Source organism: Dermacentor silvarum, chromosome 6 (genome assembly GCF_013339745.2).
Source record: "Dermacentor silvarum isolate Dsil-2018 chromosome 6, BIME_Dsil_1.4, whole genome shotgun sequence".
Lineage (NCBI taxonomy): Eukaryota > Metazoa > Arthropoda > Arachnida > Ixodida > Ixodidae > Dermacentor > Dermacentor silvarum.
In genome coordinates, this window is record NC_051159.1 from 20419924 (window position 1) to 20434727 (window position 14804).

The 14804-nt window shown below is 49.0% G+C and overlaps 1 protein-coding gene across 1 annotated transcript; it reads left to right on the top strand.

Moving 5' to 3' along the window:
* Nucleotides 1-3575: 3575 nt before the first annotated feature.
* On the top strand, nucleotides 3576-8094 carry LOC119456569 (uncharacterized). The gene is made up of 2 exons (XM_037718399.1): nucleotides 3576-3641; nucleotides 6859-8094. The coding sequence occupies exons 1-2, from the start codon at nucleotides 3576-3578 to the stop codon at nucleotides 8092-8094; spliced, it is 1302 nt and encodes a 433-aa protein (XP_037574327.1).
* Nucleotides 8095-14804: the final 6710 nt, after the last annotated feature.

The window sequence follows — 14804 nt, forward strand, 5'->3', positions numbered from 1 at the left end:
ATCTCGTCTTGGCAGGGCCCATTGATGGTGTCATGTTTTTGGTGGTTGTTGACGCCCTCTCAAACTAGGCGGAGGTGGAAATAATGACGTCGGCGCGCTCGTCTGTCGTGATCGAACGACTACGTAAGATGTTGGCAACTTACGCGCTGCCGCACTATATTGTGTCCGACAACGGTGCAGTACTTACAAGCCAAGAAAGCAGCTGTTCCTCAAGCTAAATGGCATTCAATACATGTATACTGCCCCTTACCACCCATCTAGTAATTCCAGAGCAGGACGCATGGTTCGCGAGTTGAAATGTGCACTTAAGAAGCAGAGCCGGGGAACGCTAGCGTGTAGTCTCTTGGTTTTTGTTCAAACATTCCACACCCCACTCGGAGACAGGCTGCAGAGCTCAGGTTTGGAAGGAACTTGAGGTTAAGCCTGGCAAGACTGCACTCCGACACGGTGCATGCGGAATGCATGCGGCAGTTACCACCACAAAGTTTTCAGTGTAGTGGCTCTGTTTATATAAGGAATTTTCGCCCAGGTCCAAATTAGTTGGCGGATCGTGTGCTGCGGCGCCGGGGTCACGTTATGTACGAGGTCCAGACGTCAGACGGAAACACACATCGACGCCATTGGGACCACGTACGAAAGGATTGTGACCCAACACCCGCGAAATCACCAGGTGGTGCGAGTGCCTCGTTTGCTCTACCCGAACCCTCAAATTTAGTGCCTACGCCTTCCCCAGCTGAACCACTGGTTTCGAGACGCTCTACCGTCAGCGACGACCAGTGCACCGTTATGGTTTCTGTTGTATCCGCGGTCGTGCCCTACCCGACTACGCCATGGGCGTCGGAGAAACACCGAAGTGAACCACACGAGCCCGTACCTCGAACAACTCTCTGATTTATTAGTCCGTGATATACTGGTACATGCGTCAGCTGACGTGATAGGGCGCGTGCCTAGCGCCATCTAGGTTATATAAACACAACTGCTGAATAGCACATTCCCCCCCACCCCACCCACAAAAGAGTTACTTAACAAATTAACAACTGGATATACTATAAGCACTCAATGTTTTGGATAGTCCTTAAACCACGTTGGCGGTCGTCTTTGCCTTGTCGAACGCCTCAGTTCCGGAACTTCCCCTTCATCAGGCGTCCGAACAGATGGCTGTTGAGGTGGATCATGGTTTTCCTCCTGTGGCTCGCCAAACGTTTTGTTAATGCTTCAGGTCAACAGCTTATTGCAACTGTAGGTGGTGTGATTGGTCGAGGACAGGGTACCAGCCCATCCCGATTCCAAGTGCGCCCATCATTAAGCTCGTGGGTGTCTTGGCCACATTTGTCAACAATGGTGAATGGGCTTGACTAGCTCAAAGCGCCCTAGGCACATGACCTGGCAACCTGATTCGAACAGATTGACCCGTTGTTAACGGAGAAAACTTCGCAGCTCATCGATGGTCAGTGTAGGACATACTTGCTTGTTGCTTTTGTGCTACACTGCTGCGGACGGCTTTCATCGCTGCGTGCTGGTCTTGTAAAAGCTGTTTAACGGGCCCTCCTACAATATCAAGTTTTGTTCTTGGATGACGGCCGTGAAGAAGGACGGAAGGGTTCACTCCTGTGGTGGCATACGGGGTGAAGCGGTAGACTCCGGGGTAGTCGGTGGTAGCTTCCTTCAAAGGCCGAAGTTCTCGTGTGCAGACTTGAACGTACTCTTTTAGCACCCAATTAAACCTTTCTATTTGACCGTTGGCTTGCGGATGGTAGACTTCCGAATAGACATGGGCGATGCTGCGTTCCTTAAGAAAACTGTCAAACTCACAGGGTGTAAATTGAGGACCGTGGTCACTCAGAATCTCGTCAGGATATCCCTCCCTGCTGAAGATGCTTCGCAGAAAGGAAATGACTGTTGCGGTAGTCACTTTCGCAGAGAAACAAACCTCTGGCCACTTGATGAAATAATCAATGGCCGTAATGGCAAAACGGCAATCCGCCGGCACATTGCAAAAAGGGCCCACGATATCGATTCTTAGCTTCTGCCATGGTGCCGATGGAAATTGAACTGGCTGCAGGGGTGGTGTCACCGGTTTCGCAGACTTGCCAACTGATTGGCATACCCCGCAAGATGCAATCAATCATTCTACCTGCTTGCACATAGCAGGCCACCAGTATTGCTCACGTAGTCGCTGCTTTGTCCTTGTTATCTCCGGATGGGACTCGTGGAGTGCGTCAAGGAGCCGTGCTACGAGGGATGAAGGTACGACGAATTTGTCTCCACGAAGCAGGAGGTCTCCAATGACTGAGAGCGCACTCCGCACCCGGTATAACGGAACTGCCTCGGAAGGCAACATATTCACTGCAGGCCGTCCCGACGTTGCCCACTTTATGACCTGTTGAAGCCGAGGGTCCTGCATTGTTTGAACGACAAACTCCGCATCAGTAACACAAGTTGAGATAGCACAAACACTCTCCTCTCTCTCTTCTTCGTCCACATGACCTGGGAGGGGCATTCTTGAAAGAGCATCAGCAACAATATTCCTGTAATCCTTCTGGAACATTTCCGGATCAAGGTCTTGTGGTGCTTGCGTAATGTGGTTACCTTGCCATGACCTACCGTTGATGTGCAGCCGCAGTGCTTCGATGGCGTCGATGCCGAGGATGTCAGTGGCGTCGTTGACGACGTAGAAAAGTATATCGGCAAGTCGACCCTGGAAGACGACTGGCGCTATCAAACACCCCTATTTGCTTATCCTGCGCCTAGAAAAATCGCGAAGTGCCGCTGATGTCGGCCTCATGGAAAAGCATTTCAACCTTGAATACGTGACGGTAGACAGAATCGAGACAGCAAAGCCCGTATCCACGAGTAAACGTATGGGTACAGCTTGCACGAGGACTTGGATGTGTATTCCTGCTTGGCTCGGCTGCACGAGAAGCAAGATGTTGAGGTCGTCGAATGTACTCGACTTCTCGGACCACGAGGGCCCGCTCGCCTGGCATGCCGCTCTTAGAGACACGCTGAAAATGTCCTCGTTTTCCGCATTTGCTGCACATGTTATTCTTCGCCTTGCAATTCTTGTAATTTGCAAGATGCTGCGAAGAACCGCAACGAAAACAAGACTTGTGCTGCTGCGGTAGCGGTAATAGGGATTTTGCACGGCATGGAATCTGACGTTTTTCCACCTTTTGAATTCTCGCAGCCGATGACTGCAGCTCAAGCAAGTATTTCGTAGCTTCCTCGATATTGTTCGCAATAGCCAGCGCACGTTCAAGAGTAGGCGTTTAAGAGAAGTAGGCGTTCCCGAAGAACATGGTTTCTCGTTTTCGCTGCAGGTTGGTCACGAATGAAATCGTCAACTTGCTCACTGAAGTCACAACTCAATGCCAGCACGCGCAACGCCGTGACGAGCGCTGCTGCGGTCTCCCCAGGCAGTTAGACGCGCTGTCCGAACCTATGCCGCTCAACAACGATGTTCGTTTTAGAAGTGATGTAAGCGTCCAACGTAGCCACTGTTGCATCGTACTATTCACTTGTGCCGTCTTTATCCTTTTCGTTTGCATGCGGTGTCGACGGTTTCTTCTCCGGCAATGCGTAGTACAAGTGTTGGCCTTCAGTACCCAAACAGAGCAGTAGCAAAGCTTTACGACGCGCAGGTGGGTGAGCGTCGCTCGCAGACGCCAGGAGATAATTCTTTAAACAGGCGGTGCCGCTGCGTCCAAGGAATGGCGGGCTTCCCGGGCGTCGGCAGGAACTCGGGCAGTTGATGTACAGTGCCTAGAATATACTCTAGGCACTGTAGGTGATGTAAGCTCATTGCTTCCGCTTTCGGTCACTTCAGCCCTCGTTGACGAAATGCACTGCACAGCCGGACGTGGCACAGTTGCAACTCTAATTGCGTCCGGGCAGGATCCGGTGTCCGCGGCTGCACAACGGCTCATCGGCAAAGCTTAAAAGCATTCTTGTAGCTCCCTACCATGCGTAGCAGGTCCGGGATGATTCATCCTCGTCGCCAACTGTTGTATCCGCCGTCGTGCCCTGCCCGACTATGCCGCGGGCGTCGGAGAAACGCCGAAGTGAACCGCACTAGCCTGTACCTCGAACAACTCTCTGATTTATTAGTCCGTGATGACCATATATACATGTGCATGCGCCAGCTGACATGATAAGGCTAGGGAGCTGACATGCAACGCCGTTTTAGGGTGGTGACAACACCAAAATTTTAACCGCTATTTACCGCCAAATTTGGTGGGTAGCCATTTTGGTCCCCAGTCTTTCTGCCTTTTTCGTCACGCTCTGATGTACTCGTGTTGGCATGCGATCTATTAAATTTCATTAATTTGGTTTCGCGCCAATGCGCACAAGAAACCTGCATGCATCTTTAATATACTAGTTGCATTTTCGTTTTATTTGAAGACATCACACTTACTTTTCTATTGCATCTCGTGCGACACATGTAAAGCAACAAGTTATAAGGCACGATGGCGTGCTCGTGGTAGCATTATCTCACGCCATGAATGTGAACTGCATTAAGCATTGTCGTCGCCTTCTAGTTGTACATGATATATAAAGAGTGCTTTTCGAAGTGCCCTGTAATAAGTACTATCCTTACTAGGGAGCCCACATGCAACGCTGTTTTAGGGTGGTGACAACACAAAGTTTTTGACCGCTATTTGCCGCCAAATTTGGGTGGGTAGCCATTTTGGTCCCCCGTCTTTCTGCCTTTTTTGTCGCGCTCTGATGTACTCGTGTTGGCATGCGATCTATTAAATTTCATTAATTTGGTTTCGCGCCAATGCGCACAAGAAACTTGCATGCATCTTTAATATACTAGTTGCATTTTCGTTTTATTTGAAGACATCACACTTACTTTTCCATTGCATCTCGTGCGACACATGTAAAGCAACAAGTTATAAGGCGCGATGGCGTGCTCGTGGTAGCATTATCTCACGCCATGAATGTGAACTGCATTAAGCATTGTCGTCGCCTTCTAGTTGTACATGATATATAAAAAGTGCTTTTCGAAGTGCCCTGTAATAAATACTGTCCTTACTAGGGAGCCTACATGCAACGCTGTTTTAGGGTGGTGACAACACAAAGTTTTTGACCGCTATTTGCCGCCAAATTTGGGTGGGTAGCCATCTTGGTCCCCAGTCTTTCTGCCGTTTTTTGTCACGCTCTGGTGTACTCATGTTGACACGGGATCTATTCAATTTCTTTTTTTAATTTCGCGCCAATGCGCTCAAGAAACCTGCATACATCTTTATTATACTAGTTGCATTTTCCTTTTATTTTAACACATCACACTTACTTTTCTATTGCATCTCGTGCGACACATGTAAAGCAACAAGTTATAAGGCACGATGGCGTGCTCGTGGTAGCATTATCTCACGCCATTAATGTGAACTGCATTAAGCATTGTCGTCGCCTTCCAGTTGTACATGATATAAAAAGAGTGCTTTTCGAAGTGCGCGGTAATAAAGACTGTCCTTACTAGTCTGTTTAACTAAAGCGTCGACGTGCCGTGGACGGCACTCAGACTCGCCATCTGTTTGTGGCTGCTGAGGCCAAAGTTTATTAAAAGAAGTTAATTAATTTCACGTCACCAAGGGTTCCGGGAAATGTGGTCTGTCGGCTGGTCTTTCGCCATTTTGTGCCCCAGATTTAACCCCCCAAATTAGCTGGCGGCGGCATGTGCCCTTACTAAGGCTGTCACCACCCTAAAACGGCGTTGCATGTAGGCTCCCTAGGAGCCGGCGCTTTGGACACTCTCCCATATTCTAGGTCACTCTACTCAAGGTGGCCGATACGATAACGGCGCATGCTTCACTGCTTCGCTGGCACGTCATCGCTCGACATCACTAATGCGATGTCACATTCCTCCCCACTAGTCATGAAAATTGTGGTATTCAGCAGTTGTGTTTATATAATCTAGATGGCGCTAGGCACGCACCTTGTCTAGGGTGCCTACATGCAACGCCGTTTTAGGGTGGTGACAGCCTTTGTAAGGGTACTTGCCGCCGCCAGCTAAATTGGCGGGGTAATTGTGGGGACAAAAATGGCGAAAGATCAGCCGACAGACCACACTTCCCGCAACCCTTGGTGATGTGAAATTAATTAACTTCTTTTAATAAACTTTCGCCTCAGCAGCCAGAGACAAACGGTGCGTCTGAGCGCCGTACACGCACGTCTACGTTTTAGTTACACAGATTAGTAAGGACAGTCTTTATAACAGCCAATGCCTCCTAAAAAATATCACCGCATATCCACGGGGTGAATGATGATGAGTGGGCGAAGATCCGGAGGGAATCATCGGTAAACCGCGAATCTTTCGTGTAATTCGCCCAGTCTCGCCGCACTAAATCGAACGATTGACTTCCACCAATGACACGCGCCATATGTAACGTCATTCCTATTTTATAACAGCGCCCTTCATTATAATTGCACCATCTCCCGCTTAAGGGGACGCTAGCACAAACGCGTTAGAAACGTGCAGAGTATACTCTCTGGTAAGGGGGAGAGGCCAGAGCGTCTTACGCAGCCGTTTACACATGCCGGAACGTGCACCGCGTTTGCCGACGCCATCACATGACTGCTGAGAGAGTATAACCCCCGTATTCATAAACGCTCCTCGACTTGACTTGCCACCGCCTTCAACGCGTTTCGAACGCGCTGCCCAAGGCGGTGGCAAGTCAAGTTCAAGTCGAGGAGCGTTTATGAATACGGGGGTAAGGCGGAGAGGCCACAGCGTCTTACACCAGCTTCTTACACGGGCCGTAACGCGCTAGCACAAACGCGTTAGAAACGCGCAGTCTTTCGTTAATGTTGGGTATTTATTGTCATCGTGGTGCGTGTGTCCATGTGCGCTTCCAGTGTGTCCAGTGGCGTTCGGCGTTCGCAGCGTTCGGACGTGTCATCATCTGCTCCCTTGTAGGGGAGGTTTCAGCGGCCCGTGTGGGCCGCGGTATCAGGTGTACTGAAAAGCCGGCTGAAGATTACCAGGTTGTTCTGCCTCATCTGCCCACAGGTGCGTCTGTTTTAAACACGGTGTTTTTGCATGGTGATGTAAAAGCCACGCCATATCGAGTCGAGCATGTCCGAGACAGCCTTGCGCGTCTCTCACTGCTGCCGGAAGTGGTTGCCCTCGGGGCATACCAAATGAATCACCTGTGGGCAGTGACGTTTAAGGATGAGGAAGGCAAGAAGAAGATATTAGCGGCAGATGCGTTCAACGTTAAAGATCACCGCTGCATGGTCATCGACCCACGCGATCAAGGTGTCCGACTGAAGCTTTACTGGCTGCTTCATGGCGTACCAGACGATGACGTGCGAGTGGCTTTGGCGCCGTTTGGAAAAGTTACGGAAATCAGCAGAGACAAGTGGAAGGTCAGGGGATGCATCGACAAAGGATCAACAACCCGCTCGGTGACGCTGAAATTAAAGGTGGGCGTTACAGTGGATGACCTTCCTCACCAGCTGCGTGTTGCCGAAGACATGGCGCTCGTCTTCGTTCCTGGCAGAGCGCCGCTCTGCCTCCGTTGCCGTGGCACCGGACACATCCGACGAGAGTGCCGCGTTCCACGATGTGGGATCTGTCGGCGCTTCGGCCACGATGACTCCCAGTGCGTGCGTTCTTATGCCAGCGTTACAGGCCCACTCCGTAGCGACGTTGTGTCAGAACACCTGATGGACGCCGCAGACGCTGAAGAAGCTAGCAGGGAATACAACGACGGCGCGAAGACTGCTGCAACGCCCCCTGAAGCTTCTTCAGGAGTTGTTCAGGAAGCGAATGGTGGGGCAGAGCCCTCGGCTGCAGCATCGGAAACGATGCCAGAGACTACAACAGATGACGCAGAAACGAAGGCCGCAAACACGTCATTGTCAGTAGCGCAAGACGCCGACCAGGAGGTAACGGACGCCGAGATGCTCACGACCGGAAGCGTCGCTGCAAAGCGGCCTTACAAAGACTCCGACAACACAGGGAAAGCGAGTGCGTCAGGCACCGGCGAGCCTCCAACGAAGGCGTCGACTGGGCGGCGGTCTTCGGTTCAACCGAAGCCAAAGTTGCCGCCTGACCGTAGGGTGAACCCTACAACGCCTCCGCACTAGCGGAGGTGACGTTCCAGAGGCCTTCAACGAGGACCCCAAGAAACCCCCTGTTGCGATGTGAGTAGGACGCCTGGCCAAGGAACCTCCATGAAATGGCGACTAACTTTAAATCTAGCCTTCGCGTTGCGACATTGAATGTGAGAGGACTGTGTTCGCGCCGGAGGCAATGTCAGATTAGTCGCACTCTTTTGGAAAATGACGTTGACCTTCTGGCTGTACAAGAAACAAAAATTGAAAGTGAGGAGCAAACAGAACAAATGGTTCAAATTTTTCGCTCTAGATACAATATATGTGTTTGCCATGCTGTTGGACGGTCAGGAGGCTGCGTCATTTTTATTCGCAATAGCATCGCAGTTGTTGAAAAAGTGTCCGCCTGCGATAGTGGGAGACTGGTTGCATGTGATTTTGTTTTTTCTGGAATACAGTGGCGTGCTGTGTGCATTTACGCACCAAACAAAATGCATTGACGTGAAATTTTTTTCAGGTATGCTGAAGGGTTTTTGAAAACAGAACGAAATATTGTGGTTCTAGGGGACTTTAATTGCGTCTGTAGAGCTGAGGGCAAAACAACGGGTCTCAATGTGCGCGATAGAAGCGCTGAGCTTTTGAGTGCAATAGTGATTGAGAGAGAGCTTGAGGACATTGGTTATGTCATGAGACGAGATGGCCAAGCACGATATACACATTTTCAAGGTGACTCCCATGCGAGGCTAGATAGAATATACATACCGGCGAAGTTTGTACCACTATGCTCCTCTTATGAAACACAACACCTTAGTTTTAGTGACCATTGTTTGGTCACGGTTACCATTGGCGAAAAACGAAAGGTTGTGAAGTTTAACTAGTTCCTATGGAAGTTTAATGAGAAACTGCTACAAGATGAAGTCTTTGTCACAAGAGCCAAAGCATGTATTTCAAATGCCCTGCCTACTGAAACTAACAGCTTCATAGCAGTGTGGGAACAGGTTAAATGTGATATTAAAATTGCTGCATTTGATAGAGCGTGTGTATTACGTCACAAGGAAAGGCAACAAGAGAAACAGTTACGCAGTGAGCTGGAGTATATGTTAGGCGTAGAAAATGAAGTGCCTGGAGCGTTTAAAAAAGAAATAAAAGAGGTGAAAGCAAAGCTCGAGTTTATCGATGAAAAGTACCGCGGCGCAATGATAAGGGCGCGTACTGAAAGATTAGAGAGTATTAGCTTGTCCGGTAATCGCTTAAACGCGGGCGGTCCGGGCGTTGGGGCGTTTTGCCGGAACCGTAAACGTGAGCGGCCTGTATGGTGCTACCACCTGGTGGTGGAAAAATCAAACAGACAAAAAACAGCTAATATTGCAGTAACCAAGTGTATTCTACTTCGCTGCTAGTGTAAATTTTCGGCAGTGACGTAATCGTGTTGCTGCAGAAAATTTACACCAGCAGCGTAGTAGAAACCACTTGGTTACTGCAATATTAGCTGTTTTTGTCTGTTTGAGCTCTGCGCCACCAGGAGGCAGCACCATACAGGCCGCTCACGTTTACGGTTCCGCTAACACGCCCCAACGCCCGGACCGCCCGCGTTTACCCGATTACCGGACAAGCTAAACGTCTCTATTGTGGCTGGGCGAAACGCCCACTAAGCGTGTGCTTAGTGAAGAAATGAAGCATGCAGAAAATAAACGATAAATGAAATTCGATATCGTAACAAAATTACCCAAGAAAGCAAAGAGATAACACTTGCATTCGTTGAATTTTACACAGAGCTTCTTGGCCAAAAAATTGATGAGCCCAAGCGCTTCCGAGTTGACTTTCTGTCCCTTATGCCAAGATTACAAGACACGGTTAGAGAGTCATTGGAATCTGAAATTACCGTGGGAGAAATTGAAGCGGCCATAGATGAATTAAGTAACGGCAAGTCACCCGGGCCGGATGGATTGGGTGCAGCCATATACAAGTTTCTTAAGACAGAAATGGCAATGGCTTTACATCGAGTGATCACTGAATGTTATGAAAAAAAGCAAGCACCCCTCTCTTTTAGGACAGCGCATGTAGTACTCATCCCCAAAACTGATGACCCTGCAAAGTTACTTTCAGTTGAGTCTTACCGTCCCATCAGTTTGATCAATACAGATTACAAAATATACATGAAGGTGTTAGCTAGACGGCTCCAAAGTGTTATTCAGCCCCTTGTTGGCCCGCATCAAACGTGTGGTATTAAAGGTAGAACAATTTTTACAAACATACACATAGCTAGAAGTATTCTGGAATGTTGTGACGCAATGCATGACCGCGTGACCATGATTCAGTTAGACTTACATAAAGCGTTCGATAAAATTGTACATGAAGTTTTGTTTTTACTGCTGGAGCATGTAAATGTTGGATCTGTGATTACTGAAGGTGTGAAAATGGTCTATCATGATTGTACAGCCAAATTAGTGATTAACAAAGAATTAAGTGATTCAATTCCTGTGCGGTCAAGCGTGAAACAAGGATGTCCTTTCTCTCCCCTTCTTTTTGCGATTTACCTGGAACCCTTTTGTTTAGGTTTACTTGCAACACCGCGTATTCGAGGCTATACATTTTTGAGCAGTGAAATTAGGGTGCTAGCGTGTGCGGACGCCATAGCTGTGTTTTGTACTGATGTCTATACGCTTGCTCAAGGCAAGGTTTTCATATGAATACTTGTCTGACGTTACGAAAAAGCGTTTGTATTGTGATATTCTTGATGTATTCTTACCAACACCTGTCTATCGAGCTGTCTACAAGCTAGGTCCTGAACGCGATGTGTTAAAGCGTGTTAAAAAATGCCGATCAGGCACTCAGTTAAAACATTCTTTTTTCAAATACATACCGACACTCTCCCTGTCAAGCCATGGTTACAAAGTAAAGGTCTGTTTGTACCTTGGTCAGTAAATTGTTTAATCTGCAGGAAACCGGAAACAATAGAACATATTTTTCTAGACTGCGATGATGCCGTATTCCTGTGGGATGTCTTGCAAAGAACTCTTAAAAAAGAATTGTCATTAAGCTCTTTTGGACTCCGGTTTCTTCCATGTGCGGATACAGGGGAAGTGCCGAGTGATATGCTAATGTTGCTTTGTATGCATAGCGTAGGATGGATGTTAGGCATGCTCATATACAAATTCACTCAGCAAGACACTATTTTGTTGAGAGTGTTATCTACACCCGAGACCACGGAGCAAGAAACCTTTAGGAGTGGAAACTCCGCCAGTTGCGGCGACCAGATAATGTCACAAGCCCGCGGAGCCACTATCATGCTGGCGGCACCTGGCGGCCGAGAAAGAAATTACCGCCGTCTTGGTTGCCAAGGCAACCGGTCACGTGTGTTTCTCTCGTTCGCGGCCGCGCGCGTTGCTCCCGTTCGGCCGCGCGCCTCACAACTTCTACTGAGGGCACTCACGCATCCCACCTGCATGCCATCTTAGGCTAGCAATTTCCGAACAAGGGTACACTGCACGTATCAGCGCTATTAGTATTACGGCCCTCGAACAGACATCGACAAGAACAGTTACTGTTTGACTTAAAGGCCCACAAAAACAACGCTACGGCGTGCACGCTGAAGCGAACGCCGAACGCCTGTGTCGTCTACTTTGAGCGCGGGAGACACGGGCGCCGCCGAAGAGAACGCGCCCGAGCGGCACCACCGATCCGCAGGGCTGCTGCTTGCATGACGTGCCGCAAGGCGCCGCCACTGCATGCGCCCCCGTCGGCGCATAATAATGTGACGTTATCTGGTCGCACGCGAGCGCCCGCGCTGACGGGAGTTTCTACTCCTAAATAATCTTCCTCCGTGCCCGAGACTTGTTCAGAGCCCAATGTGAACCCCCAGAATGGCTACCTGTATTGGATCAATTGGCTTCTGTGAAACATTTTTAAGCCACATACACCGACCGAGTTGTAGCTGGTGTATTTAGAATATGTACATGGGGGTGTATCTGATAATATTTGTTTGTGTTTGTGAAATGGCAATAGATAGTTTAAAAAAATTTTCGTGGCGTAGTGGTTAGCGCCGCGCGTTCGGAAGCGAGGGGTCCCTGGTTCGATTCCGCGGTACGGACACAACTTTCTGAATTTTTTTTTTCATAAATGTAGACGTGGCTAACTACTACTACTACATACTGCAGAGGAGGGACAGACCCACACCCTAAGGAGCTTCGCCCCTAAAAACTATGCCTGGGACGTGAGCCGGAGACGCGGCGCCCAACCCTTTCCGTTTTCCTCCTCTCCCCATAGTAGAACCCCTAGAGCCTCTCGCGGCGAACGCTTGCAACACACCTGCGGCGGCGGCGGCGGCGCGTCGCCGTGCCATGGTAACGCGAGCAGACGACGCACGCCCGCCCTTGCCTACCGTGACCTTTGCTTCACCAGACGACATTCATGCTACACATTGTCGCGTTGAAGTGACGGTCTTTGTCAGTAGGTAAAGAGAGAAGGTGACTTGGTAAAGCAGTAGCTTTATTTGGACGAACTTGTGCCCATAAGCGAGCTTCTGGCGAAACTATTCGGCAGCCGCAAACACAGCATGCGCGGTTGACCATCGGCAGAAAGAATGCCAGCGTTCTTCAAACGCATCTCCAACGCGCTAGCCACGCGACGCTGTACACGAGTTAAAGACGAGTTAAATTTTGAGCGTAGCTCTCTTCGCCACGCATTTTTTTTTTTTACCACGAACTAATCATGACAAAATTTTAACTCTTCTTCGAAAATCCGCCAAGTGACTGTCATGCTCAAAACTTCAAAACTCGTTACACGGCATTGTCGAAAGACGGCCGAACGCTTATAAAAAAAGCTAGGACTTGGACTCGGCCGGCATCTTCTGCCGGACGGCCCAGAGCTGGTCTTCCTTCGAAGAAAAATTTTGTCACGCAGCAGGTGCGCGCTCTACGCCATACCTCCAATGCACGCCACGAGCGTGCAAGCACCCGCCTGCACAACGCGTAGCTATAGCCAGCTGCGCCGACACAGCGTTGCCGACAGCGTCACTCCGGCAGTACAGTTGCTAGCGCCAACCCTCGGCGCCCGCTCGCAACGCGCGGCAGCGTACCTCCAATGCCAAAGCAAGTGACGTCCCAGGCATAGTTTTTTTTAGGAGACATTGTTACAGCACACTTCGAAAAGCACCTTTTATATATTATGTACAACTGGAAGGCAACGACAATGCTTAATGCAGTTCACATTCTTGGCGTGAGATAATACTACCACGAGCACGAACTTCTTGCTTTATATGTGTCACACGACATGCAATAGAAAAGTAAGTTTGCTGTGTTCATATTGCTACATGCATATTACGTGTTTGGTCTGGACGATGCGCGCGGGCGCCTAGACGAAGAAGACGAACTGCTCTGGGCTCTCGAGCTATCGGCTGATCTGGCCAGCGCTGCAGCTATCTTTTGTAAATATACTTGTAAATAGTCTCCTGTACTTAATTCTTCGTTCGCGTAACAATACAAAAGGAAAAGGCAACTAGTATGTTAAAGATGTATGCAGGTTTCTTGTGCACACTGACGGAAAACTAAATTAAAGGAATTTAATAGATCACGTGCCAACATGAGTACATCAGAGCGTGACAAAAAAAGGCAGAAAGACTGGGGACAAAAATGGCTTCCCACCAAATTTGGCGGTAAATAGCAGTCAAAATTTTAGTGTTGTCACCACCCTAAAACGGCGTTGCATGTAGGCACCCCAGCCTTATCTAGGGAGCCTACATGCAACGCCGTTTTAGGGTGGTGACAGCCTTTATAAGGGTACTTGCCGCCGCCAGCTAAATTGGCGGGTTAACTGTGGGGATAAAAATGGCGAAAGATCAGCCGACAGACCACACTTCCCGCAACCCTTGGTGACGTGAGATTAATTAACTTGTTTTAATAAACTTTGGCCTCAGCAGCCAGAGACAAACGGCGCGTCTGAGCGCCGTACATGGCACGTTTACGTTTTAGTTAAACGGATTAGTAAGGGCAGTATTTATTACAGCACACTTCGAAAAGTACCCTTTATATATTATGTACAACTGGAAGGCAACGACAATGATTAATGCAGTTCACATTCTTGGCGTGAGATAATCCTACCACTAGCACGCCATCGTGCCTTATAACTTCTTGCTTTATATGTGTCACACGACATGCAATAGAAAAGTAAGTTTGATGTATTCAAATAAAAGGAAAAGGCAACTAGTATATGAAAGATGTATGCAGGTTTCTTGTGCGCACTGGCGAAAAACTAAATTAAAGAAATTTAAAAGATCACGTGCCAACATGAGTACATCAGAGCGTGACAAAAAAAAAAAAAACACCGCATATCCACGGGGTGAATGATAATGAGTGGGCGAAGCTCCGGAGGGAATCATCGGTAAACCGTGAATCTTTCGTGTAATTCGCCCAGTCTCGCCGCACTAAATCGAACGATTGACTTCCACCAATGACACGCGCCATATGTAACGTCATTCCTATTTTATAACAGCGCCCTTCATTATAATTGCACCATCTCCCGCTTAAGGGGACGCTAGCACAAACGCGTTAGAAACGTGCAGAGTATACTCTCTGGTAAGGGGGAGAGGCCAGAGCGTCTTACGCAGCCGTTTACACATGCCGGAACGTGCACCGCGTTTGCCGACGCCATCACATGACTGCTGAGAGAGTATAACCCCCGTATTCATAAACGCTCCTCGACTTGACTTGCCACCGCCTTCAACGCGTTTCGAACGCGCTGCCCAA

Bases quoted from the DNA above. Each gene is read 5' to 3' on its own strand.
- LOC119456569 (XM_037718399.1), top strand. From the start codon at position 3,576: ATGCGTAGTACAAGTGTTGGCCTTCAGTACCCAAACAGAGCAGTAGCA. The intron at 3,642-6,858 runs GTGGGTGAGCGT...GTGCGCTTCCAG, and splicing joins CAAAGCTTTACGACGCGCAG to TGTGTCCAGTGGCGTTCGGC.